This window comes from Anser brachyrhynchus (genome assembly GCF_964034855.1).
Source record: "Anser brachyrhynchus genome assembly, chromosome: 18".
NCBI lineage: Eukaryota > Metazoa > Chordata > Aves > Anseriformes > Anatidae > Anser > Anser brachyrhynchus.
In genome coordinates this window covers 4,408,222-4,435,740 of record NC_137711.1, presented here as the reverse complement: position 1 = coordinate 4,435,740, position 27,519 = coordinate 4,408,222, and the positions used below count along the sequence as shown (strand labels likewise).

The following is a 27,519-nucleotide window of genomic DNA, read 5'->3' as shown; positions in this document are numbered from 1 at the left end:
CGTAAACCATGAAAGATATTTAGAAAACTAGCGGTATAATGTAGCAGATTATTTTGCACTTCTACAGCATTTTCCAGTCAAGAATTTCAGTCTAATCTGCCAGCACTCATGAATTAAACCTAAAAACAAAGCAAACAGAAAGCTGAATTTGACAACGTCTTCATTTTAATGAAGGTTCCTGCCACAGAGACAAAATAGTTTTCTGAAAAGCTCAACGATATACCTGAATTCAGAACATCTAACACCAGCTCTTAAAATGTATGCAGTTCTTTTCTCTCCAGGCACAAAAGGTCCATGAAGCCATTTCCCTTATTTCCCCCCTTCTCCACAACCACGTCCCAAATTAGGATACCTCCAAGCCCTTTTAAGACTGGGTCCCTGGACAGAAACAGAAGGGTGGGGTTCTATGAAAGCTACCTCTGAACAGTATTTTCACTAGCCTAGAATTAAGCCTAATAATTGTTTATTTAACCAACCTAGCACAAAAATAGAGCAAAGTCCTTTCACACAAGCAAAAGATTTCTAGAGAGCAGACACTGAAAGGCCAGTACATCCACTGGCCAGTTTTCCAGTAGCACTGCAGGACAAACTTTAAAAACGCTTGCTTTCAATGAAGTTAAAATGCCATAAAATGATCAACCAAGCATGTTTTTGATTTGTAGTAGTCAACAACTCAGGCACTTGGATTCTGTGTTGCAAGCACTCAAGTCCCATAATCACAGCTTCTTTCAACTAAATTTGTGAGCGTTTGAAGAGCATAAGCTACATGTCAGGATGACTTAACTGAATACAGGAAAAGATAAGAACTTGTGATAGTTCCAATAAAAAATATATAATAAAAAAATCAAAACATTCCATAAATTTGAACAGACAAGAGATTTAAATGACAGCCCAGAATAAAGAGGGAAACATACAAAAAGGAATTAGCACCCATAAAAGAATCAGTCTTTTTCTCAGGTTACCCAGTATGAAAAGCAACTTCTATGTTCCCACTATTGCTATATTGCAATATATATTATATTGCAATATTCCCAATATTACTATATTTATATTCTATAAAATCATTCTGATTTTATAGAAGGTTGCAAAAACTTTCCCAGTTCATTCTGTTATCAACCTATGGAACTGGAATTCAACAGCCATTTATGGAATTAAAATAAACAGAGAATTGGCATTTCCTATACAAAGGACGAACTGTGTGTATTTAATTCCAATAAATTCATTCACAGTAATGAGAAGAAAATGGAAATGGTTCTATTCTGTGTCCACAAAGACACAGCAGGTTATCGCTCACTGTTGGCTAAACACCATCCAGTTGTTTTATCCCAACACAGCCTGGCCTGAGTGTCTCAGTTCAACACGAGTCACTGTAAAACAGATTACAAACCAGAGGATTAATATGACTCTAAAGATATAGATGAAAGTGCTTCTATCCATTGCACCTTTGTCTGTGGGACCGATAGGAACGTTGTCAATTACATGCACAAAGACTTCAGAGAATCAAGCTTCAAAGTAAAATAAAAAAAAAACCAACACCCTCAAATCAAAAAAATACCAAAGAAGCAAACAAAAAACCCACCATACAACATAGAAAACACCTACAGCAAAAGCAACAACAAACCATATTCAGAACAGAGATTGAGTGCTTGCACTGCTCCACGCCCAAAAAGCCCACACTCTCGACGGACATTATGGCTGGATGCTAGGAGGGAAGGAGAGTTCCTGAACTTCTCTCTTCTGATTCAGGATAACAAAGATGCATTACGATAGAGTGCTAACTTCTCCAGAGAAACTCGATACACATACACAATTCTTACCGTTTCACTCCTTAAGAATTCAATTGCTCAAGCAAGATTTACATGTGAACTTGACAACATTTCCTATAACTCCTATATTTGGCAACAGAATTATATGTTACAAATCCATGAGGTAAATGTAAACATAAAATGATTCAAAAAAAAAAAAGAACATGGAGGTATTTTAATACATTTTCCTACACAACACCTACTTCCACATACTCAAATGAAGCACAAGTAAATTTGTACTCACCATAAGGATTACTTTCAGAGTCCTCCAATTCTTTATCCCAGTCCTCCACCTCATACACCAAAGCAGTTTGCTGCTCAGGAGAAGTAACATTCTCAAGCATATTCGAGATTTCACCATCGAGGTCTTCTAGGTCAGGCTGTACATAATAGCCAACAGGAGATCGACTGACATCATCTTCATAGGGAGAGATATCAGAGAATTCACTTTCTTCAGAGTCACTGTCAAGAATACGTGGAATATTCTTCCGCAAACATTCTAAAAACAAAAGAAAGCCAACAGAGATATTTAGGAATTAAATGGGAACAATTAAATGCTTAAGATGGAATAATTTGGCCAGGTGTGTGAACGTGCTTTTTAACTAATGGCGTAATTACAATAGATGCTATTTCAAGTGCTTCTTTAGGTTTCAGATGCTCGCAAATGTCAGAAACAGGCGTACATCACAACACTAGCTGAAGTAAAGATTTTCCATAAACTCTTGTTGAAACATTATTCTTTAAACCAGGGCAGAGGAGCCAGCAGACCTTCTTCACCACATTCATATCTAGGTATTTATTTTTTAAAATTATGTTGAAATGCTACCGCTTTGGCTTACAAAAAAAATAATTTTTTTTGTACTATTGATTAAACACACTCGTTCATAGGCAAGGACAAATATCTACATGAAAATAGTTTAGCAAAGTAACTCAACAGGCATTTCCCATGTATCACAAAAAGGTTTTAAGTATCTTTCCTCAAGCAGAGTTCCGTTACTCACCATCTGCTTTGGTTTGCCCCAGTATTATAGGCTTAACTTTTCTGGGCTTCCAGTTCATAGTTTCCCTCTTGTCAGGAAGTTGCTCCTCCTCAAAGTTTGTGCATTCAAGGGAGGCAGCCATCACCTACAAAAAAGTTTTAAAGAATTCGGTTGCCTCTCATTGATTCGTCCAGCGAGGCTCACGCTACGCTCGAGGCTACTGTATTTGCAAGGCTACTGTATTTGAGTGCTCTGGAGTCCTTGGAGACGACCTGTTTGTTCCCTTGATGAATCAGAAGTTTTAAACCAGACAGGCTTTGATTTTGGAAAGCAGATCTGCCAGGGCTGGATCTTTCTGCTGCTGCCATCAGTCACACCTGGCAGCAGCCACCACAGACCAGCTAGTCTCCTCAGTCACAGCAGTAATCCTGCTGCCACTCTGAATTTGGGGAACAGGGCCCAAAACTGACATAAAACATACCAGTTGGGGAACAGCAGCAGATAGTGAAAGCTGTTAACAAAGGTGAAGAAGACAAACAGAAGTATAAGCACAAAGACCACCAACTACAGTCCAACCACCTTGTGGGGGCCGCCGTGCTGAGGACACAGCTGAGGACCAGACCTTCCAGCAGCCCTGAGGAACTCCTGAAAGATGGAGGACGTGATCTGAGGGCCCCCGACGACGAAAGCAAGGTGAGCTACCCTCACCAGGGGCATTACAAGAGACGAACTCCTCGGCGAGCAGCCCCCACACGGTGCTGTGGTGCGGCAGGCTGGGCTCCCAGCTGCTCACACACACCCGGCGCCGCGCCGGCTGCCGGGAGCGGCCTGAGATGGGCCGAGCGCCGCGCCCTTTGGGCAGCACGACAGTAGCGGCCCCCTTCGCCTCCGGGAGAAGCGAACCGATCCGCCCGCCCCGCCGGAGCCCCCCCGCAGCCGCTGAGGCGGCGGCCGGACGCGCAGCCGCGGCCCTGAGGAGACGACGGCGGCGCCGCCCTGCCGCCTTCCCGCCCTGCCCGTCCCCTCAGCGCGCCGGGAGGGGCGCGGTGCCCCGGGAAGGACGGCCGTGCCTCGGGCCCCGCTGGTCGAACCGGCGGCTGCCACGGGAAGGGGAGCGAAATCTGGCGGTGAGGCGGCGCCGGGACAGCCAAGAGCACCACCGAGCGGCGGGGCACGGCCGCTTCTCCCTCCTCACGGCTGAGCGCCCACCTGCCTCACACCATTATATGCCTTATTTACACGCAGAGACCACTGCTGGCCATAGTTTTTTGAATACATGATACATAACTCCTTTCTCTGCTACTAGAAAAGGAACTAGTGCTGCGTGTTCCTGTACTTTCCCTAGAAATCCTCTACAGGATGAGCTAATGGCCTGATGATAGCATTTCTGTTGATTTAACAAGTGTGATACCAGAAAATGTAGTTCTGCAAACAGCCATGGACAGCAGCGTCTCAAAAACTGTTAGCCACTTTCTCAGGGTTTGAGGACAGAAGGTTGAAGTGTAGATCAGAACTTACTACTGTCACATCAGGAACATTTTTAACAGATTCTCAGCTCACCTCCACATTTCATAGTCACTCTCAGAATTATGACATAGGATGCAAACTCTAATTCAAGGTGTTGGCAGAAGTTGTTTGGTGTTTGAAAAGAAGGTTACAGATGACTTCAAGGTTAAGAAACAATAAATAAATAAATACCATCATTTTACAGATTGATTCTCCAGTGTTCCCTTACTCAACTTTGATAAGATAGGAGGACCACTCACAGATGCAGGGTGTTTTTTTGTTGTTGTTGTGTTGGGTTTTTTGTGGCATTTATGTGTTGTAATATTAGCTTTCCAGAGTGTAAAAGCTGATGCATTAAGATTATTCCATCTCAATGATTAGGCAGGAAGAAATCTCTTAGAATTCTCAAAGAACGTGCTCACAGACTCCTCTACTTTCTCCAAACATGCACTTCAACGTGTCACTGAGAAGAAACACTAGTAACAGCTGCAATGGGGCAGATGATTTTTTTCACACATGCAAGAAAGTAAAAAAAAAAAAAGTACACTTTAATATGACCCAGAAACATATTTACCTTTGTATAAAAGTTTAAAAAGAATCCACAATGTCACATTGTAACTATTTTTAGTTTTTCATAAATGTCCAGTTTGCAATAAAGTGTATTTGGAAATGAAGTCTTCCACCAGATCTCCCTGCAACATCTTCACAGCTCGCCAGTGAATACTCCCACAGTTTTCTGGTTTGCCTTGGGGATGACTTAGTTCCTCTTTGATATAATCCAGCCAGAGATCTTAAAAAGAAAAAAAAAGTTCTGGTTAGATTTTGATTTGATATTATTTAACAAACATACTAAACCGAACCAAGAAACACTCTTTTTATAAGTGTTCTTGATCTTAATGCAACAAGGTTTGTCAAACCTCTCCCCCCACTCAGTCCCTTACAGTCCAAAAGTCTGGGTTCTGCTCCCAGGTGGAACAGAAATAACACAACCCTTTAGCAGCAGCTTCCCACAGCATCAGGGAAATGTACCTATTTACTTTCTTAAAAGGCATACTGCAAAAATCTTTATAATAAAAACATGGCTCCATACTTTTCACAAATGTAGATTAAAGGTGATGTGCATCTCTTATTCCGGGCCAATGTTCAAAACTATTATTTGCTAGTAGTTCTGCTGAAGCTAGACTACCATAAACAAAGGCCCTGGACTGCAAGTGTAGTGTCGCTGCAGTGTGTCACACACTTAATGGCACAGAAGAACTAAGCTCCACTCTGCATGACAGTAATCACAAGGACAGAACAAACAACTACTTTTGTTCAGACAGAAATAAAGGAGGCAGCATTGAATTGAAAAGACAAAAATCCCTTACCAGAATCCGTTGAACCAAACTCTCTCAAGGCACGTTCATAGTATTCTCTCAGATGAAGCATTTTGCAGGATTCCTAACAAAGGAAGGTATTAAAAGACCGTTTATTTTGTACAGAAGTGAATCTGCAGCTTGATTAGATTCTTACAAAGTAAAAGAGTCATGGTAATTATACATACCCACACATTGCCAAAGATTAGTTACCATGGAACTTGGTTTTACATTATATGCTATGAATCAACTTTGGAAGACAAATATGAACCAATTACAAACTAATGACACTATTCATAAACCCGTAATTTCATATCAAAGTTAGAAGTGTATTTTACAAATACAAGGCACTAGTTGGATCTTCAGCAACTTACTTGCTCCTTTTCGATTTGAATCATCTTCCTGAAGAAGTCAAGTGAAAGTGGACGATTTTCATGTAGGCTAAAGTAAAAACAGAAATAACTTCAAACTTTATGCCTTTTACAATTTGCCCTAGAATAATCAGATTCAAAGTTTTTGTCACCTGGTAAAGACTCTTTTTACTTTCTTATAACCACCATTCCTATAAGCCCAGTCGAGATATTTTTCTTTCATAGTCACAGATTCAGCAGGAGCTGTGGCATGCAAGGATCTCTGCAAGTTAAAGAGTAAGAGAACCAACTACAATTAAAAGGCAACAAGGAAGAAGAAACCAAACAGTACCTTCTCTCTAATTACATATCTGACATACAGCAGATCTCATGAGACGAAGTACTGACAAAAGCACCCTGAATGATGTCTGAAAACCGGTATTATGTAAAACAACCAATATTTTTCAAACTAGAATACTAATTGTAATCTAAAATACATTTCTCTTTCCATAATCCATGCAGCTGGCATTTGACATTCCCCTATCACGCTTCATGCAGAGGGTTCTACAATGCTCTGGCAAACAATCAAATCTCAGCTTTCACTGGAAATAAGTGTTATATGTTGTAAAGAGAAAAGAAAAAAAAATATGCCAGGCAAATAACAAATGTTTTGCCCTCAGCAATTTAGAAAATTTACAGTGGGATTCAAGTCCCAGTTTTGTTCTTGAGTTTTCTGCAACAAGACTGACATTTTCACACAGATTGGAAAATGCTCTTTTTTGTGTTCAGACAGATATCTGAAAATACTGCAAAAATTCCAGACCATGAAGTAAGAGCTCATCAATAGTTGTGCTTACAAACATCTAGATGTCTTTGAAGCATGGGGATGACATTTGTGCTTATGAGCTCATATCCAACTGACTCTTCGTAACAGTTTTACTTGAAATGCTTTGATACCAACAAATCCATGAAGGAACTACAGTATAAAGCATTTGTTAAATGCTCCATCCACACACAGTTCCTGTTTACTTACACATTGTCATAAAAAGATTTCTATTAGCTTAGTACCTGGTAGAGAGCTTCTGTGTCTTGCTTGCTATTTGTGCCTTCACTCCATTCCACCCAGAGGGCCCATAACGGCAAAGTGCCCTACAAGGTAAGCAGAGAAATCAAATGATTAGAATACAGTAACTCAGATTGATTTACAGAAACAGACAGCAACACATCTACCAGGTTCTACATCACAGTTGCTGTAAGAACTCTCTAAGGAACCTGCTTTGGCAGGAGGGTTGGACCTGATGATCTCTTGAAGTCCCTTCCAACCCCTACAATTTTGTGATTCTGTGAACTGCCCTTTAGACAAAGCTTTTAGCAAGGCAACTTTGGACTGCACACTGAAATCACTTCTTGTCTCCTCCCTAACTTACAGGACAAATACTGCTTAGATGGACAGCTGCTAGACATGTTGCTGGGGATGGGAGACGAATTCTTGTGCATCACAAAGCACTGGAATACAAAGGTAACTTCTGAGAATAGAGATGAAAAGGAACAAATCGCCTGCTTGCTTCCTCTCATCTCTCCACGTAGCAAACAATGCATCAGGACAGTGATGAAAGGAAACACTTTTCAAGACACAAATACCAGATGACTCCTAAAAGAGCATGCAAAACATCACCTCTGAGCATTCAAACTGTACAACTTTGAATTTGAAGTTAACCTGCAATTTCTTGATGTTCCTGAATGCAATGTGCATGTGAAATGTTAAGCTCTTATTTTTGATTTTAAAAGCTGTTAGGGGCTGGGTGTGCCTTGTGAAGGAAAAAAAAATGCTTCAAGTGTTAGAGGTTTCCTGCTCAAGACTTAATGCATGCAAGTCCATAAAAACAGCACAGACCTTAGATTTCAAGTGCTTAAAGGCTTCTTCAAAACACTGGGTCACATTGTCATTCTTCAGTTGGATCAACACCTGCAGCCTCATCTGCCACATTTCTGCTGACAGGCTGAAGCGCTTAGTTGCAGCTTCTGCCACCTCTGTAGCCTTCTCAGAAAGGTTGGACTCCAGTAATAGTTGAAGCTAAAAATAAAAAAAACAGCAGATGCAGCTAATCACAGGAGACTAGTAGTCTTTTGTTAAAAGCAAGGCCTTGCACACAATATTGCCTACTTTGCTAGCTACACAAAATGGCAGTTTTAGGCATGCATCAATGCAGGACAGTCTCCCAGTCTATTCTTCTGTATCAACTCTTACCCACTGCTTATAGAGAGATTCTGGCAGCAAACTGGACTCATGCGCTTTGCTGAACACACTTAGTGTCCTCTCCGATCTCTAGAATAGAGAACAAAAGGTAAAGAAAATAAGCATTATTCCTTATATACAAGATCCCAGCATTACCAGAAGCCCAGTGGATTTGTGTATCAAAACATCACTAAAATTCAATAAAAGTTATACATCTAATGCTTTATGTGGCCATATACATTACAAGATAAAGGCGGAATTTGAGCATTTGAATTACACCTCCTCTTTAAGGAGCAAAAGAACAACGGAGCAATGTTCTTTTACTGTATTAAAAGGGAACCGAGCCACAAAGGATGATTACAAGTTTGCACTCCTAGCAACTCCCATCCGAGGAGTTTGCAGTACTTGACTGACAAGCCTGGTTTACGCCTGATATATTCATGTTCAGGCAGGCCAAATGTAAGCCCAACAGTAAAATCTACTCCGTCAGATGAAGACTAAATTATTTTTAATGAGAGCCACTTGTCACTATTTCTGATAAACATTCAAATACACTTACTCCTTGCCGAAAGATTAGAGGTCAGTAAAAATAGTGTTGTTTTGTTGCTATGGTTTCCTAATGACCTTTTTACCTTTTGCTTTAATTCTTCACTGTTGGTTTTCCTGTTACACCTCTCTAAGCAAAAAGTGATGTAGCATTTCCACATGTCCTCTGTAGAATAAAAGGCATAGTATCATGCTTCATTGAATCACAACAGTAAACACAAATATTTGTCTTTAAGGTAAAGAATAGAGAGAATCCAAGCACTAAGTGCTAATGCCAACTTTTTTTTTTTAATGTTACACTGTACAAGAAGCCCTGCATTTATAACATTAACATTTAAAAATGACTTCCCAGTATAAGCTGCAGTCAGTAATTCTTTCTAAACATCATCAAGCCCTTAGTTCAGCTGAGGCTTTCGCACATGCTGTCACAATTAATGTTCAGTGCACCCTTTGCTTGCAGTTTTCAGTGGGCCTGCAGGAGTGACAACACTCACAGGCAGTTGAGAAAATCCTTTGTCTGCCTGACCCCAAAGGCTAAATTAGCAGCAAGTTTGTGTCTACTCCACTCCAGTATCCTGATAGACTTTTTTGAGAATAAGCATGATGACAGATGATGAAGTTGGATATCTACTCCACTTGCAACTCAAAAGCATTACTTACTCACAGCTAACCAACAATGAACTTCAGTCCATCTACAGGTTTCCTTTATTCAGGAAACTTTATTTACAATTCCCAAACCTTTGTTCATCTGTCTAGATGTGAGCTTCTGTTCTCCTCATCAGTTAAGTCACATTAATATTACAAATAAGCAACAAAAACCACTTTGTTAAGCAATTCTTTCAAGACCATAGATAACCTGAATAACACACAAAATAGATCCCCAAAATGGATCTTGAACTGCACCTAAAAGCTGCCTGCATCCTCCAAGATATGGTAGAGCCTGCCAACAACTACTTCAAAGCTTTCACAGTATACACTATGCTAAAATGCCAGGAAAAACAGATGTTAAGATGCAGGCAGAATATTTCACCTGTGGGGACAGCTGTCACAGCCTCTTCAAAGACTGCACAGCACCGTTCTTCCCTCTGTGTCATTTCGGATACTTTCATCTGTTTTGTAGTGGGTTCTGTGGACTTCAGGGACCCCAGATCCAGCTCTCGACGGGCCATGTAGTCCCACGTAAGAGGATCATCGGCATATTCAGTCTGCAAACTAACAAACCGTGTTTATAATACCCTTGTACTACCAAAATTCTTGTACAAGTACGTTTAAAAGGGTTGTTGTGTTGGTATCAGGTATAGAAATGCACTCAATTTCTAAACAATCAAATGTTAGAAAAAAATTTACCTTTCAACAAGAAAAAATGTTTGTTTTAATATAGATATTCTCCAATAATAGCATGAACTAGACTGGCACATTTCCAGAGACACCTTTCTTTTGAGAGAAGAACAGCTGGGGAAGCCAAAGATATAGAACCACAAAGTAAACCAGAAATTCCAAGGTTCCTACACTTAAGTTAGGGAAACAACTGCTGGAATAATTCAGTGACAACTGTATTTCATCTGCATTTTTCTTAGCAGGTTTTCAAATCCTATCCTGAAGTCAGATACAAACATCTTTTTGTAAAAAGTATGCATGCCTCAGACACTTTGCTTTTCTTAAAAATATTTCACATACACCTTACGCCTTAGATTTTTATTTCCCGAGAGGAACAACCTTTAGTCATTAACCTATCAACCCGCTATAAATTAGGGAAGTAATAAGAGCATGCATATTAAAAAAAACAACAACAACAAAAAAACCTCACCTTTCAAGAATTTCTTTTTGCAAATCTTGGGTAAAATCAAAGAGCTTTGCAATAGAAAGCACAGCCAGACGGAACTCAACACCTACAAATCAAGAGGGGAAAAATGGTACCAAGTAGAATATTACATCCCATTACATACTTTGTATTTTTGTATCCTTGTAAGCTTTTTTCAAGGCACAGATACCCTTTCAGCCTTCAGATAGATACTCTTTTCTGCAAGTCTCAATATTCAAGCCATATGGTAAGCCATATGTTACTATGCTAATTGCCTGACTGGATTCTTCATGATTTCACATTAGCCAGTGACAAAAAAAGGTCATGACACACAGAACACACCAGACTCCAAGGTGATAAACTAGTCCTGTCCTCTGACACGCCAACAGGTCCTTCCAGCTTGGTTCCACTTGCATGTCAGCAACTCCTCTACTCCTTCATTCAATTTATCCAAGAAAACACAGAATGGCTGCACGCATGGGACAAGCCTCTCCAAAAGTGCACACAATATATGTCAATGAACTGTATCCATCCACCTTGTATCTTGCTAACTTATCTCTGAGAATGCCAGGTAACATAACTTGACCTATGACTTCACAGCAAATCCCTATCAATCATTACTCACCACCTTATTTTTAGGTGTTCACAAATCATTTGTATACCTATTTATTCCACTATTTCTCCAGGAATTTAAATTAAGCCAACTCTTCCTGTAGTTTCCTCTAATATCCTCTTTTTCCCCTTTACTTTCAATATCATTATTGTATTATGCCTGTTGCCTTCTAAAACACCTTCATCTGTCCTGGTTTCTCAAAGATACCTGCTACTACTTTGCAGCTATTTCAGCCAATTCTCTTAATAAAATGGGTGAATTTTACTAAGTCTGGTTAATTTAAAATCACCAAACCTGTTTTATTATTAGTTTGAATTCTTTCTTCCTTGTCACTAGTGCTAGCTGGTTAGTTGTCATCTAGTGTTCAGTACAAAAACAAACAAACCAAAAAACCTAAACTTTGTAAATAATTCTAAACTATCTTCCCTTCACACTTTTAAACAGACAAACAAGTTTTGAGACTGTAAGCCCAGAACCTATGCCACTTCAGTCCAAAAGCTGTTGTAATGGAAGGGGTGTCAGTGTGCAGAACAGTTGTAAAATCAGAACAAATTACTTCTATTCATTTATAATTTGGCATTATCTAGGCATCCTGAAAAAGATGTTATATCTGACAATTTATATTTGTGTGTACACTGGAACTAAACCTATTTGTATTATCAACTGGAGGACTGACATTTTCCTAAGTACAAGAAATGTTAAATCACCTTTAATTTTCTGAGCAGCATCCCTGTAGATTATGCGAGCCAGCTCCCCATTAAGAATCTCTTCAGAATAATTGAATTCCCCCTGCAATATCAAGCATAACACTGTTGAAAAAAAACTGTTTTCCTTCCTCAGCTACCATTTTTGCCAACATCTTTTTCTGATATTTTTTTCTATATTAATTTTTCATCTTCACCTAAATCCATCTTAGATTGCCCAAACCAACCATAATGAAATAAGAGATAAAAATTTACTTTAAAACAAAAAATCACTTTAAATATTCCTTTCCAGAAATGACTACTAACTTTCAAACTGGGGGATGTAACAAAAGACTTTACAAATGTAAAGAAAAAACATAGCATAAAGTATTTGAGCTGAGCATCAGCCAACACTCAAAAAGTTTAACATAGACACAGGGCATGAACAAAAACATTCCCTAAGCTGTCCTCAAACAAACTGTTAATATAGATCCCATAAAACTACACTTTCCAACGTGTGATACATAAGCAGACAGTATCTCAAGTTTAGGGGACCTACCAAGTCCATCTTTGCTTGTTCAAATTCTTTCTTTTCCTTCCTCTGTTTTTCAGCATTCATCAGCTCCATTCTGAAATACTGCAAGAAAGTTAAAAGATGGGGGGTATGGAGGCAGGGTGGATAAAGCATAAAATACATTAAGTCCACAAACATGAAGAAAAACAAGCTCTGTCTGAGAAGCTATAAATCAGTTCTTGCCAATATCCCACGTTTGAGAGCCTTGCTTTTTAAAGATTTGTGCATATAGCCATCTGCTGTATATACTCAGACATTTCACACATTCAGAAATTCCAATTTTCTAGTCATTCTTTAAACCTTAACTTGCCCTCAAAGAAAAGCATGCTCCCTACCAAACAGTAGGGATGCCAAATCTAATTCAGAGAATACAAAATCCTCAATTTGCAAACATAAATACAAGACTTACTGAAACAAAACCAAAAAAAATGATGCATGTTACCAATACAAAGTATTTTTAATCTATTTTTTAATCTTTTTGACAACATTCCCCCCACTGGTGGAAAAAGTTTTCGCCAGCCTGATATGAGAAATTTGCTAGACTGACTTGCTTCAACTAATCAAATAACTTCTCATAGAAGAAAATCACAAACTCACCTCTTGATAAAGTTTTGGACACTCTGGATGGAAGCGCAAAGCACGAAGGAACAAGTGCCTAGCACTTTCTGACGAGAGTCGTGTCTCCATTTCCCATTTTGCTGCCATAATCCACAGTGCTGCAACAGAAGATATGAATGAATTCGTTTTAATGCAAAGCAAGTGGCTGGTCACGAGAACCCATTTTGAAACTATTACCCAGGATGTACAAGTTGTTTTTGTTCAATGTACCTACCCCTGAGGCATGAGCTCAACTATGGAATAGGACTGATGATCTCTCATGTTAAGACCAAGTTAAATATGACTAAAAGCTAAGCAGATCCAGGAAGCTTAATCTAGCATAGCTACAAATTCAGTGATGTATGGTGATGTCTTCAATCCTGAAAAGTATCCACAAGTATTCAACAAGTGCCTCTGAAACACCTACCAAAACCCCAATCTACCTGGGGAACTGTCATTCAAAGCACATGGACTCCCACTTCACATCACCTTCTGATTGTTCAGCACAACCTCTATCAGAGGCCTTTTCTCTGACGTAGCAACAAGGCAAAGAAAAGAGAATAGGAACTTTTACCCCAATAGCTTGAACTGAAATCTATGAAAACTTGAAACAAATGCTATACAGCCTATACAGAGTCATTTGCATAGCACTCACGGTTTATTTACCTGGTTTATTGGAATGAATGGCCAACATGGTAGAAAACACCTTGCTAAGCTGATGTTTTGCATTCTGAAAAAAAAAAAAAGGAAGTAGTTTTGTTTTATCCACTCCAGTACCAAACTGAACCACCAGCACCAAAGTTTTGGTATGAAAGGTTACTAGTCGCAATGCAATTGTACCAGTAAAGACACTTCTCTACTATTTAACTTTGGTATAAGTTTTTCTACATGTTTAATATTGACCTGCTTTCAAATGTTACCAGAGAGCATTAGCACAGTTAACTCAAACCTTCTGGACTTAGACAACTAACACAAGTGTTGCTTAAGTCACAAATCAATAGCCTCACTGACCACTTTTAAGGTAAAGACTGCATTTTCCTTGGCCACTTGCATTACTATAACAAGATCAACTTTTCAGTACAGGAAGGAAAATGAATGCTAGAATGACATGAAGACTTGCACAGAGAAGCTTACAAAGTATTGAACTGCCAAAATTAAACTTCTTAGCATATCGACTACAAGAAATGTTTAGAACAAAAACAGAATTCATAGGCAGGTGATTCATTCATTCCAGAGAAAGGATAGCCATGGTTATGACACTCTTAAACCAAATGATACTCCAGATTCAATGCAATCAGAAACCATCAAAATTCATACTAATTCATCTGAGTCAGAATTTGCACTTAGATCACTGAAATTCCCACACAGCTCCAATCACAACATTAAAATGATTTCAGTGCTACAGTATGTTGCAGAAAAAAATTGTTCCCTGCCGTGTAACACAAGCTCCAGATGCCTGACTGACCAGTAACCCAGTGTCTTGAATCAATAAGATAAGCATTTTGAAAACTCACCCACTGCTTGCAAAATGCAACATGTGACAGCCAAAGCTGAACATCTTCCTGGTGGAAATGCAAGGGAGAGAGAATCAACTTTACAAATAAGTACAAAATCACTTTTTCACATTGAAAAGCAAACAACATGCACTTGGTACAACCACTTGGCATGCAGAGAGAACGAATTTTGAATCCCAAATTCACTTTTTTTTCTAGATTTTAAAATTCCTGCAAAACATCTGAAGAAAACCAGCCTTCCATCTCAATATACACCCTTTGCTGAACTCAACAAAGAACTCACTGTAATAATTCCTTCAATACATCACTTAGGTTTTTTACCCTAAGAGGTATCACGACAGTCTTTGCTCAAAGCAAGTTAAAGTTCTTTTCATTCCATTTCTAGTCCTTTCAAGCAGATACACCAAACTCACACAGCAATATATGGCTGAAGACAGATGACGACTAACAACTGAGAAAAGACAAAATATTGTTTGTGTACAAAAAATGTTTGATGTGAATGATCTACTTCTAGGACACTGCTAAATGTAAGACCAAACTTCTGCTTAGTTCTTCCTATTACACTCCTCTGTATTACTGAAAATGTTTGGTGGCAGTGATATTTAGATTCATTTTTTACATCAAAACATGCCAAAAAGGTATTTTTCAACCTGTCACTATAAATGAAAGAAACAAACTTACTTTCCATTTTCCTGTGGCACGTTTGAAGAGGCTATGGACCCTATGCACAATAGAGCTTTCAATTTCTTCCTTCTTGAATGAATATCCAATGCGCTAGAAGAAAAAAGTGTTATTTTTATTGCACTAGAAAATTCGGTGCGTAGCATTTTGCATTCTAAATAACTGACAAACTTACTGCTCTTCTTTTCTTGATCAGTTCCAGCAGGTTAATTTCATACTAGAGTGGGGAGAAAAAAATGTATTTAAAAGCAAATTAAAATATATGTAATAGTGAAGGAAAAAAAAATCCAGATGAAGTACTTTACAGCTAGTCACACAGACAATAAAAATTGCATCCAGGAAAACATAAGCAACAATTTTGTGGTCAGACCACTACTTTTCTAAGGCTGCCTAAAAGTAAATTTAAACATTTTTATTACACATTATATTCCAGACTTGAGCTGTTGGCAGCCCACTCATTCCTAGAATTGTAATGCACAATCCAAATTCCTGACACTATGGAAGATGTTTTATACATATAGACAATTTGCACAGCACATCAGGGAACTGTGATCTCTGCATCCTGGAGAGAAAAGTGGCTCTGGAAAAGAGTCATGACACAAAAGAAGTCTCTCTCATCCCAAACAGATGCCAACTCCTGGCTATACTTCATTCTCAGGTGTGCCTTTAAAGAGTCCGCACTAATAGAATCATCACAGAATCATAGAATGGTTTGGGCGGGAAAGGGCCTGCCTTAAAAACCACCTAGTTCCAATCCCCCTGCCATGGGCAGTGATGCCATCTGCTAGACCAGGCTGCCCAAAGCCCCATCCAGCCTGACCCAGCAGACTTCTAGGGATGGGGCATCCACAGCTTCTCTGGGCAGCCTGTTCCAGTGCTTTATCGCCCTTGTAATAAATAATTTCTTTCTTATATCTAATCTAAACTTCATCTTTTTAGTTTAGGGCCATTACCCTGTGCCCTTACAAACCGTTTACGAGTGAACACTGCCAGCCAAGGGAGAAGAGGCCTCAAGGAACAGCAGATAACTACAAAACTTCCTAGCCCCTTACAGGGCTGGACCTACACGACCTAGCACGCTGTGCCACCCAGTAGAGCCCACCTGAATATAATTGACAAAATCCTCCTTCCGAAGAGCTCTCCGCTGGATCTTGTATTCCAGAGCCGAGGCCTTCCTGAGGACAGCCCTGCGGGAAGGAGGCGATCAGCACCCCGCAGCCCGGCCGCCGCGCTGCCCACGGCTCGTCGGGCCGCGGCCCCACCTGATCTCCTTGGGCGTGAAGAGGCCGACCCGCTCCAGCTGCTCTAGCTCCGGGATGCGGTCCTCCAGCCGCTGCTCGATGCGCTCCGCCATGGCGGCGACAGCCCGGGAGCCCCACGCGTGCGCTGAGCCCGGCCCGGCACGGCCCGGCACAGCCCCAGTTCCGCCCGCTCCGCCCCGCGCCTTCCGGGGCCGCCCCAGCCCCGCTCCCGGCCCCGCTGCTGCCCCCGAGGCTGGCGGTGGGGTCCGGCAAGCCGGGGGTCGGGGCGCGGAGAGGCAGAGAATCCGCAGCCCGGGGGCTTGCTCCCTCCCAGGGCAAAGGGCCTCTCACAGGGCGCCTTCCTTCTGAGAGGATTTGCAGTAATTAAATCGGGTGGCAGTAAAGTTGTTTCTTAAATGAGAGAAGTCCCAGGAAAACAACAAAAAAGATGTAGGTGGATAATATTCTTTATGAGAGTTATTTTAAATACCTACCAGCCATAGCATGAGTTGTCACTTCCATAACTGAGTTGATAAAGTTGGAAACACATCTTTAAAGGTGTGTTCTGCCCTATTGCAGTGATTACTCCCTAAATGGAGAAAAAGGCAGGAGATGTTTGACTGAAAAAAATGTATTGTGATTTGGGAACACAAGGGGAAGAGACAGTGGACTTGGGACAAAAGAATTTCTGCCACAACACTTGTTATATATAATAACCAAGAAAAGGCGTAGGTTATCTTTTGATTTTTTTACAATAAAATTTTTTATTACAATAGTATGAGAACATCTCTTAAAAAGTGTTACTGAGTACAGAGAAATCGACTTATGTAAAAAATATAAAACACTTTTCAAGAACTATCACGTACAGTGGTCTTTTTTTCACCTGTTATGACTTGGATTTGTGTTAGTTTAATATTGGGCACCAATTCAAAAGAGAAAAAAAATGAATTTTTGGACAGGTTTAGCAACTTTTCACTCTGACAGGAAATAGTGACACTGTTTTCCACGAAGTGATCAAACAGGAAAGCTACCAGGAAATGCAGAGGCAGCATCCAGTCACAAGACCAAGCCTGACAAGCTGCTGAGTTCAGATCGTCGTGGCCAAGGCGGCTCTGAATCGCAGCTGCTTCATGCACTGCTTACCTCGCAGTGACAACTGCAGTTCCAGATGCAGGCTGTCTACGCTGGAGATCCCCATGTCTTAACGCTGAACGGCCCAAGCTGTGACTTTGCATATTACTGTGCTATCAATTCACCTTTACAAATCACAGTACAATTTGCAAAATCCAGCAGCTGCCTCCGAGCAGCTGAGCCATCTCTGTAATGGAAGGAGGAACTTCCCACAGCGAGGCTAGGCAGAGGGGTAATTGACACATCCTTCCCAGTGCACGCCATCCCCACTTGGCAGGCAAAGCCTTCAGGTTCTCTGGACCTAAACTTCAGTGAGTACCTGCAAATCCTATCAAGTTCAGCATTCAGCAAAGCAGCACAACAAGCTAACCATTCTCAAAGTGGTGGTGTAAGAATACTATTCATGATCATCAGTAACACTTTTTAATTACCTTGGTTTTGACTTTTTTGAGATGCACCAGCTTGAACTGACTCTCATCAGTAAGTCCACAGACTTTGCTAAAACAGTTTAAGGATGACTAGGCATGAAAAGTGAAGTCATATTAGCATACTGAATCACTAAGCCAGAATGTGATTAGAAGTACTGTGCTTGATTGTATATCTTCATTTACTTTGGCATTTCTGCCTCTGATTGCATGACTTTGCTTTATCAAAGCATTCTGTATTTAAAGCTTATCTGTCATGGTGCACTTAGATCACTACATGTAAATAAGAACATCCCGTGCAGTGTAGGAGTTCAAAGCTTAAAGGTAGATGTCTGTCATTACCTGGAAACATCTGGGATATATGATTTCTATCTTCTTGCTTTCCTTGTTCTTTAAGCACTAGGCTCTCCTTTGGATGAAAAACAGTAGTAACTGTGAACAGACACAAACACGATCAACCCAGTCTTCTCCTGAACCTTCATGTTTGCTCATTCTATCAGTCTGAAAACATTTTTGTGATCAACTTCGAGTGTTCTACCAACACCAGTCAGTTAGGAACTTTGAAACAAAAAACAATCAAACAGTGTGTTTTAAGACAGGTGATATAGAAGTGTGTGTACCCTATGGGGCAACAGCAACCGCCACCTTTAAATGTGTCTCCAGGAAAATTCAGTTATACACACATATCTACCAACAGGTCTTTGACATAGGTGGGAGCTATTCACATGCTGTCCCCACACCACTAACAATGTGTGCCCACCAATGCCTCTTGGGGCATTAAATCCCTTGTTAGCACTTGTCAAAGCACCACAATATCATCTGAGAGAAGCATATAGGCATAGTACAAACCACTCTGCAGGACCCATCACTGTGGGACTTAAAGGAAGAAAGAATGGTGTGCACCAAAACAATAGGCTCCCCAGGTTTCTAGTTCAGGGGCCTAGTATTTCCCTCTCAAAACACACACACACAGAGTAACAATAACATTTAAAATACTGAGCTTGCTGGTGACCTCATGGGATTATTTATAAGCAAAACAGATCAAAAACAGATTGAAAACATTTTAACATTTTCTGCTCCCTCAGATATCCCTTCTTTCCTGTAAATGGAAAAAGTACAAAAAACAAAACAAAAAAAAAACCTTTCCTTTTCTTCCCCCAGCAAAACAATCCTTAGAACAATTAACATTACAGACTGTCAAAAGTGTTCAAACCGAAGTGACAAATGCAGTGAGTGGCAGGCAAGCCCAGCCCAACCCACCCGAACACTGCATGCTGGATTTGTCATGCAAATCAAAATGGAACCTGACATGCTCTTTGTTCATTTTCCTTTCAAAAAATCTACTTTAGATGCCTCCCATGTGCCTTGTTTTGGAAGCTGACATTCCAAATGCATCACTGCAAATTAAGGGAAGGATCCATTACCAATAAAGATGTTGAGATGCAGAAAGTTTCACAAATCCTATTGGGAAGACTGGAGAGACAACTGCTGCAGCTTGCACCTGTAGGGTCACTCGGTCTGCTCCTACTTCTGCTTTTATGAAGTCTCTTTTGAAAAACTCTGATCAGAAAGTCCTTGCAAGAGAAGTTCTGGCAAGCTGTCACAGCCTAATATTTATAGATTAAAATCTGCAAGAAACAGATATACTGTGAATTAGGAATAAAAACAGTGTTTTTGCTTTACAGCTTGCCTACATTAAAATGCATGAAGGTTAATGTGCATAAGGCAAATATTTAAATGATAAATCAATTTAGATATCTATTTCTGCTCTTTTACTAAATGAGTGCATAAGCAATTACATTTTTTAGAAGATGCTACCGGATTTGTAGTATTGTTACCATTAACTTATACTATATGAAGATGAGTTTTAAACAATGTCAGTTATGTCCTGACCTCATGAAAATAACTGGGAAACTTCCAGTTGAGCCAGCAGTTCATCCTTAGAGACATTTTTAGCAATAAGCCCTCAGAGCATTTACTGAGTATGTGGGGCCTTGATTTAAAAACATATGAACACATCTGTTAATAAAATAGCCTAGAATTTACTGTTAAAAATAGACTATCCCAAACTTCAGACTACATTAACTTCCCTGGTTTTGCTATTAAAACAATTTACATAATATTTTGGTTTGCATCTGCCAAAATTGGCAATCATCTGGATAAATAGTGGTTTCGTCACTGCAGTTCTGCTCTGAGCCTCCCAAAACTTCTATTTAAGACTGCAATTGGTCAGCTGGGCTGTTCTCTACCTACATGAATATTTGTACCTGTCATGTACATGTGCCTATACAAATGTTAGTTTCCACTGTGATAGACAAATGCTTGTCTGTATCAGTGCACAGCTTTATTCTTGCAGCTTTTTGGCTGCCCTGCAGCATTACGTTTGAATGCTTCCTAGAATTTCATTCACTCACTTATCTCTTCTTCAACTACGATCGGATAAAATAAACATAAACATTTTCATTTAATGCCTTAACAGAACTATTATCTGACAATTGACTCTTGCACGGAGTCCTTAAAAAAGGCAAGACCTATACTTCCTTCTCTGCCTTGACTTTGCACTTGTATTTTTATGAATCAGATTTCCTCCTACTCATTTTCAGGCATTCTGTTTCTTTTCAGTTGTCCCAATATCCAAACATCTATACAGAGGGAATTTTCAGTAAAGGGAAACTCTGCCTCTTGAATTGTTTCCTTGCCAATTCACATCTGGTACTCAATACAAGATCCATCTGTTTATTCAGGGTCTGTAGGGGCTTGTACAGTAGTGGATATTTAATTTGATTTTGTCCTTTGACTGGTTAGTAAGTAGTTGAAAGTCTGTCTAAATGCGGCGGGGCAGTTACAACTAGTCAATCATCATCTTCTAGTTGATAGGTCATAATCAAGTGGAATGCCAGTCATATTTCAACAATTTAAAACTATATCAGTCATCACCTACATACTCCCAAACTGTCAACACCATGAAATGTATTGCTTAACGAGCTTTGATATTACTTCTTACACACACATTTCCACTTAGGAGTCTTGCCAGAGCATTATAGAGCAGAGTCTTGCTAATCTTAAATTACCTCCCTAACCTGTTTATGTTCAGAGAGGAGGTAACACTGCAGCATGGCCTTGAGTGACCTAGCCACATCATAAAGAACAAGGCAGGTAAAAATAGAACTTCGTTAAAGCAAAGCCTTGTATCTTTTAAATGCAAAGATGTCAGCTTAATTGATGCTTGTACTGACATATCAAAGAGCATAAATTATGTCAGATAAAGATTTATTTCTCCATCCCAAAAGTGGGATTAGGATTGGTGGTTTATAATTCTTGGTCACAATTTGCCTCCTGCTGTGTTTCTCATCTCCTTCTGTGGAGCTTTGTTTAGCATGGTAAAAGTACTTTGACCACGGTCATGGCAACAGCCATTAAAACTATTTCTGGAAGTATGGATCATTCAGACTATAGACTACAGAACCACAGACCTCGAGCAGCTTTCAGAAAACAAGGTAAATTCTTGTAAATGCAATCTGAAGCAACCTCTGGCACAAAAAAAAAAAAGAGCAAAGATAATGTTACCTTTTGCATGAAATGTTTATATAAGCTTTCACGCATGTGACTTCTGTACACCTGGGCTAACTAGGAAACACTAGGGAAACAGTTTCTGCCATGACCTTATCATTTAAATAATTGCTGATGATAAAAGTCATAATTTTCATCTTATTAACCTGTACTCAGCTTGGTTGCAAAATAATGAACTTAACTCTTACTTAAAGCTAAAACTAAATTATCTGTTAACTATGAAGTTTCATTTTTACTGTCTACTCATATATATAAATATATACTATCTATTCATATATGTATCTTATATATGATCCACATATATTGATCCTCCTTTATTTTTCTTTTTGTCTGATTGAAGCTTTTGTTCTTGTACTGTCAACAGACCCAAGAAACTTCTATTTACATCTGTAACTGATTTAATTCTCACTTTTTCCTAGCAGATTCTCTTTAAAATAAAAAAAAAAAAAAAGCCTCTTCATTTCTGAGTTTAATCATTAAGTTTGCATCAAAAACGTTGCTTCAGTTTTTCAGTATTTTTCATAGTTTCTGGGACTCATTTAAGAGAGCAGAGTTCCTGAAAGTTCACTGTTTTAGGACGGTTTCACAGTAAGTACTACCCATGCTCTGAAATAACAGGATAAACTAACATGATTCTTCTTTGTTTTCTGTGTGTTAAACATTCGAACTTCAAAATATGGCATGAGTTTTTGCTGTTTATTTTGTTTGGGATCATATGTTAAAAATATTTTAGTGTTTTTTTTTTCTCTTTTCTTATTTGTGTGTGTGTGTGTATGTCCTCCTCATATCCAGGAGGTCTACAGATTTTTTCATAAAAAGGCAAGCAACTCCAGATTAAAATCTTAAAAGACTACATTTTTGTTTTTGAATTTAAGCTCAAATTTAAATATGTGGCATCTTGGCTAAATCGTGGCAAAAAAAACACACAGTTGCTCTGAGGATGAAAGAGACCAGAACTTTTATCCTGTTCACCTCAAGCAGCGTTTTTGAACAATTACAGATTTGATGAAGACATTCAAAATAATGGACTCAGGCCAGCTATGTATATGCTAAGGTCTGCTCTGAGTGCTGTGTGAGCTCAACAGCGCAGTGACAGTCCTTTATCTGCACAAAGACCCCACAAGTTCTTTTCCTGTCTATGGAGTCTTCAGTGATAAATGGAATTTATTCAGGTTTTAACAAAGGTGAGCAACGCTACCTCATTTTCTTTCAGTAGAACTCTTACTTTTGATTTTGATCCAATATTGTATGGAATTTGAATTGTTTTAGTCTTTGTCTTTAAAACCAAGTGGATGTTATCCTGAACTTACTGTATTTACATTTAAAAAGTTTTTTAGTTCATTGTATGAGATGTATTTTTCAGTAATGAACACTTTTATTATCAGTAGATTACTAGGCTTAAAGTTAAATAATTAGAGTTAAAACATCTTAAGAGATTCCCTACCTTTCTAGAGCAACACAATAAACTGGACTTATGCTTTCCACAATGCTTTTGAAACAAGTCTGGTAGTTTTAGTCCACTATCTAAACACTAAAGAAAAACATTGCTGCTAACAAGCCACCAAGCAAAGCAAAACTAAATAATTAACTGAGAATCAGGAAATAGACTTCACTGTAGAAGCATCATGAAAACTATATTAAAATATCACTAAGAGAACTACAAAAAGGAAGTCCTGAACATACATTTCTACTTAGCAATAATGACTAATAATTATCATTTGTTGTTCACAATGCAATTCAAAGATAAGTGCCCTATTGGTGTGAAACCTGTGCATTCACTTTTCACTCTCTTCAATAACTCAAGACACGTAAGCAACCTGCTGACTGCAAGCTGTGCATTCTGGGTGCATTAAGATTCCCCAAGGGCCAAGTTGCCTGAGCATACATTTGAACAGCTCTGTACAAAAGCAGTCCCCAGCCAAACATGTGAATGAGAACCACAAGTGGCTGCTCTGTCAACCTTTCACGCAGAGCGCTTTCATAGCTATACATCAGAATCCTTGGATTACTGGGTAAGATCTTACTTCTTCCTTATGCCATGCTTCAGTACAGTTGATCCCTTACCGTAAAGGTCATTTGCTCTTCTCTTAGTTTCCTGCTTATGAAAACAAGGCAGCACTACACATTAACATGCAGGAAAGCAAACTGAAACTGAGAGCTACCACCCCAACTGCAACATGATCCCGCCACCCTAAATATACTTAGTACTCCACCTACCTACTCTCACACCAAGGCTGCAGCAACTCCCTTTCTCAAGCTGAAATATTATGCAGCCTCTGTTTACAAGAGACTGGGAAAGCACAAAGTGGGAGTTGACTTTTGCTTCCCAAGTACATCGTGAAGATTAGCTTATCTAATAATTTTCATGGCCTGATACTGCTGATCAAAGTTGAATCAGGCTGAAAATAAAAGCAAGTGCTGAAGAATGAATTAATAACTACTACAGATGAAAACCCAGCATCTAGTGAAATTTATTCACTTAAGGGAAAGAAAGAGACGCCAGTGAAACAGACCCGTACTTGGAGTACGCTGATACAGCAGCAGGACCTACACCTCCCTCCTATGCATGAAATATTTGGTTCTGCCTTGGTTCTACATCATTTGTGCATTTTCACTTCTCACGTGGGATGCTCATGACTAGCCTGAGGCCAAAATAAAGAAGTACAGCTACCCAGAACACTCACCTTGGATTTGTTAATCTCAACAACACCCTGCACAGCAAATTTCAGTTCCTTACCAATATATCGTATCACTCCCTAATAAATACTGAGAGTAGCTTACGTGATGGCCTGAATCAGTAAGCAAATCATTAGGGATTGACCATAAGTTTATATTCATCCAGTAAGCACTATTCTTGTGTTCCAAATCTACATTTAAGTTGTTAGAAGCCAAGACAACCTAAACCATTAGCTATGTAGCAGTAACTTTGTACATGCATATTTGCTTTAGTGATACTTTTGCAGGGCTCACATAGCCACTGTTATTGTACGGTTATTTCTTTTAATTACTAACAATTTCTAGACAGACACATGTTTAAAGATGTGGGGAAAACAGTTTAATTATACTGACACAACTTTCATTTAGACCAACCTCCAAGTATACCAGTATTGAACTTCCCCTTCAAAAAATGATTTAGATGTTAAACATTCCTGTGCAGAGAAAGAGTAATTTGGCAGACTGGAAGCTGGAAGTTTAAGTGGTGGGGGATACTACAGGCAACCAAGAAAAGCGTGCAACTATGAAATGAAGAAAAAAGTCATAAAGTGGTATAGAATTTGCACGCGCTTTTTTTCCTACATATCTGAAGAGGTAAAAATTGCTGCAATTTAGCCTTTCAGGCTGACAGGAATGCTGAGTACATACATTGCAATAAGGCTTGGGAAAAGATTTAGAAGTAGCATATGCTTTCAATCAGCAGGAAACAAATGTGATCTTTTGGATATCAAATGCAAATCCCAGTAACAGTACATGAAAACAAGAATGGATTGGCCATCTTGAGCCATAAAATCTGACATATCGTAAAAACACTCTGCCAACTATTTCTGCTTTCACTACCAGGAATTTGTTCCAATAGCAACCCTTGTTTGCAAATGATTGTTTCTTCCATTTATCATGTTAGACTTCTGAAACTGGTCTTTTTTTCCTGCATTATACTAGGATATTTTCTATATTCGTAGCAAATAAATACACTATTTTTCATCACCTTTTACTTTTTTGATTTTATGAGCACATATCAATTTGGTAAGGTACACTCTATTTCACTCCTTGTCTTTATCAGTAAACACATTTTTACTAGCATTGAAGATATCCTGTTGTTTGATAAATATGGCCAACTTCTTTCTGTTATCCGGTCTATATAAACAAGTCTTTTTTTTTTTTTTTTAATAAATTCATCTATAAAATCTGTACAGGTTTATATTACCAGGCAGGTCAAGGACACAACAGTCTCATGCTACAGCTCACTTCTTCTGGAGAAACCATGATGAGTCCCACTGTCCTTTTGAAAAGGACTATTTATTTTCTTGCTTCTAACTGCACTAAGTATTATCAAGTTACTTCTGTTCTTTTATGTCCTGTGTTCTTTCTAGCCACTCACACCAGAAAGCCCCAAATACAACATTTCAGAGTTGTTAAGGCTCCTTCAGTAGAACGTACCTCGACAGCACTCTACGCTATCTAAGTTTAGATGAACAACCCAGGGCAGATCTGAACAAATAAGTTTTAAAAAATGAAGTCCTTTTTACAAACTAAGGAAAACAGGCTCAAACTATCAAAGCTTTACTATTTGGCAATCAGTACTCTGCTTCCACAGGGCTCATACGTTCACATTTCTGTTGCGCTATCCCGCTCCACTGAAGGCTAGAGTCTTATCCTTAGTTCCTCTATTCACAGGCAGATCTGACTCCGGTGCCAGAGATTAATTGCCTAATTATCTTTCCTTCTCCCGTTTGGAAAGTTGCCCTCTGGCTCCTCCTCCTGGTTCTGAAATTTAGAAGGATGAGCCACCAGAAGCAGTAGAGGCTTATAAACAGTAGGGAGGAAGCAGTAATAAATTTTAGGTAGTAACTCCCAAAGACAAAAAATTATAGCTATACAACATTTAGAAGCCTTTTTCACACATGGTGCAATTATTTGTTACTTTTATCACTTGGCACAGGGTATCACTGACCTCAAGATCAACCTTCAATCATCTGAAGATGCTCTTCATTTGGTGTGCTGTTGCTATCTAGTCTATGCTTTCAGAAGACTGGCAATAGCAATACCCAAAGCAACAAAAGTATCAGCAGGAATTTCCCTGGCATTAAGAGAGAAGAAAGTAAATGTGAGGTCCTCAGAAATGTACAGTGCATCGACACTGCCGCTGCCAGTAAGTAATTAAAGATATATTCAGCAATAATGAATGAGTGTGAATGTGGAGAAGCTAAGTAGGAAACAGGAGATCAAGAAACTGGAATACTAAGCAAAAATGATTATGGCAAACAGGAGAAAATGTATAACAATATTTTACAAACACTTTAATAATCACTTTTATAATCTTTTTTTTTTTGGAGGGACAAAAAGTATAATGCGTGTGAAAAGGTGGCAAAGAGGAATTACAAAAATGCATGAAAAATAATGTAGAAAGAAATTACAGAGAAGACTGCATCAATGTCTGGTAAATGTGGAAGGAAAGAAGGAAGAACCATAAAAAAATAATCGGAGAAGGTCTTCCCAAAACAAACCTGAAAGGTACAGCAGACAAAAAAAAAAGAGGCTATGAAAAAATATACGTTTTGGGTATCAGAAAATAAAGAAACTGTAAAAAATGTACGTGTATTTATCCAAATGTGTGTGTGAGGACACATGCATATACTTTCTTAACAAGCAATAACTAGACTAACAACAATCAGATCCGAGTCCCCCCTCTGCTGATAACGTGAGGCACATTTACAGCGTGGCTGAGGCTGACGTGACATTTTCCTGATGATAATGATAAAACATTTACGATGTCCAGTTCCTTAACCCTGAGAACAAAAAAGATGCACCCAGCTGGCACAGGGCCAGCAGCACGGACGCATCGGGTGTCCAAACCCCAGGCTGTGTGGTGAACTTGAACCACTGCTGGTTCGTGACCCTCGCACGGTGACTCCTGAAGAGCCTCGCGCACGGGGACCGCGGGGCAGAGGCGGGAAGCGCCCCCCGTCAGGAGGGCTTCGCCTCGGGCGGGCTTCGCCTCGGGCGGCCCCCGCCGCCCCCTTCCCCTCAGGGACCGGCGAGCCCCCCGTCCGGCGCCGTGCCCCCGGTTTTACCACAGGACCGGAGCCGATTTTAGCGGGGGCTGAGCGGGCTCCTTCAGCGCCCGGCTGCAGGGGGGCGGCGGCGCGGACGGCTCGCCTCAGGGAGTGCGGCACCGGCTGGCGGAGGGGGGAGG

General features: G+C 39.6%; 2 protein-coding genes and 1 long non-coding RNA gene across 12 annotated transcripts in view; 1 reads left to right on the top strand and 2 right to left on the bottom strand.

Annotated features, from left to right (window-relative positions):
- COPRS (coordinator of PRMT5 and differentiation stimulator) overlaps window positions 1–4,644 on the bottom strand; it is a 175,753-nt gene extending 171,109 nt beyond the window's left edge. The window contains exons 1-4 of one of the 8 annotated variants that reach the window (XM_080561272.1): window positions 3,856–4,644; window positions 3,365–3,430; window positions 2,807–2,930; window positions 2,050–2,304 (exon numbers count right to left, since the gene is read on the bottom strand). In XM_080561272.1, the coding sequence (XP_080417398.1) occupies window positions 2,050–2,304; window positions 2,807–2,927 (376 nt within the window). In that variant the 5' untranslated portion in view covers window positions 2,928–2,930; window positions 3,365–3,430; window positions 3,856–4,644. Of the gene's footprint in view, window positions 1,368–2,049; window positions 2,305–2,806; window positions 2,931–3,364; window positions 3,732–3,855 lie in introns of those variants that run through there. The other 7 variants (XM_080561270.1, XR_013940738.1, XM_080561273.1 and 4 more) reach the window with 7 other exon arrangements.
- A 140-nt stretch (window positions 4,645–4,784) lies between these two features.
- Window positions 4,785–17,217, bottom strand: UTP6 (UTP6 small subunit processome component). Of its 2 annotated transcripts, none has more exons than XM_080561212.1 (19): window positions 16,504–17,217; window positions 16,344–16,428; window positions 15,417–15,458; window positions 15,242–15,334; window positions 14,561–14,608; window positions 13,713–13,776; window positions 13,047–13,165; window positions 12,435–12,512; window positions 11,900–11,981; window positions 10,586–10,667; window positions 9,809–9,990; window positions 8,865–8,944; window positions 8,239–8,322; window positions 7,891–8,070; window positions 7,065–7,145; window positions 6,170–6,279; window positions 6,021–6,087; window positions 5,659–5,731; window positions 4,785–5,081 (listed from the first exon to the last, which is right to left on the bottom strand). In XM_080561212.1, exons 1-19 carry the CDS (start codon window positions 16,593–16,595, stop codon window positions 4,924–4,926), a joined length of 1,800 nt encoding a protein of 599 aa, XP_080417338.1. In that variant the 5' UTR covers window positions 16,596–17,217; the 3' UTR covers window positions 4,785–4,923. The 2 variants fall into 2 exon arrangements, with proteins under 2 accessions (XP_080417338.1, XP_080417339.1); XM_080561213.1 differs by having other exon boundaries at window positions 8,245–8,322; window positions 16,504–17,198.
- Window positions 17,218–19,678: 2,461 nt separating this feature from the next.
- Window positions 19,679–27,249, top strand: LOC308180109. 2 transcript variants are annotated; one of them, XR_013940750.1, is made up of 4 exons: window positions 19,679–21,535; window positions 22,609–22,792; window positions 26,266–26,475; window positions 26,660–27,249. It is a non-coding gene; the product is annotated as an uncharacterized lncRNA (long non-coding RNA). The 2 variants fall into 2 exon arrangements; XR_013940751.1 differs by having other exon boundaries at window positions 19,679–22,792.
- Window positions 27,250–27,519: the final 270 nt, after the last annotated feature.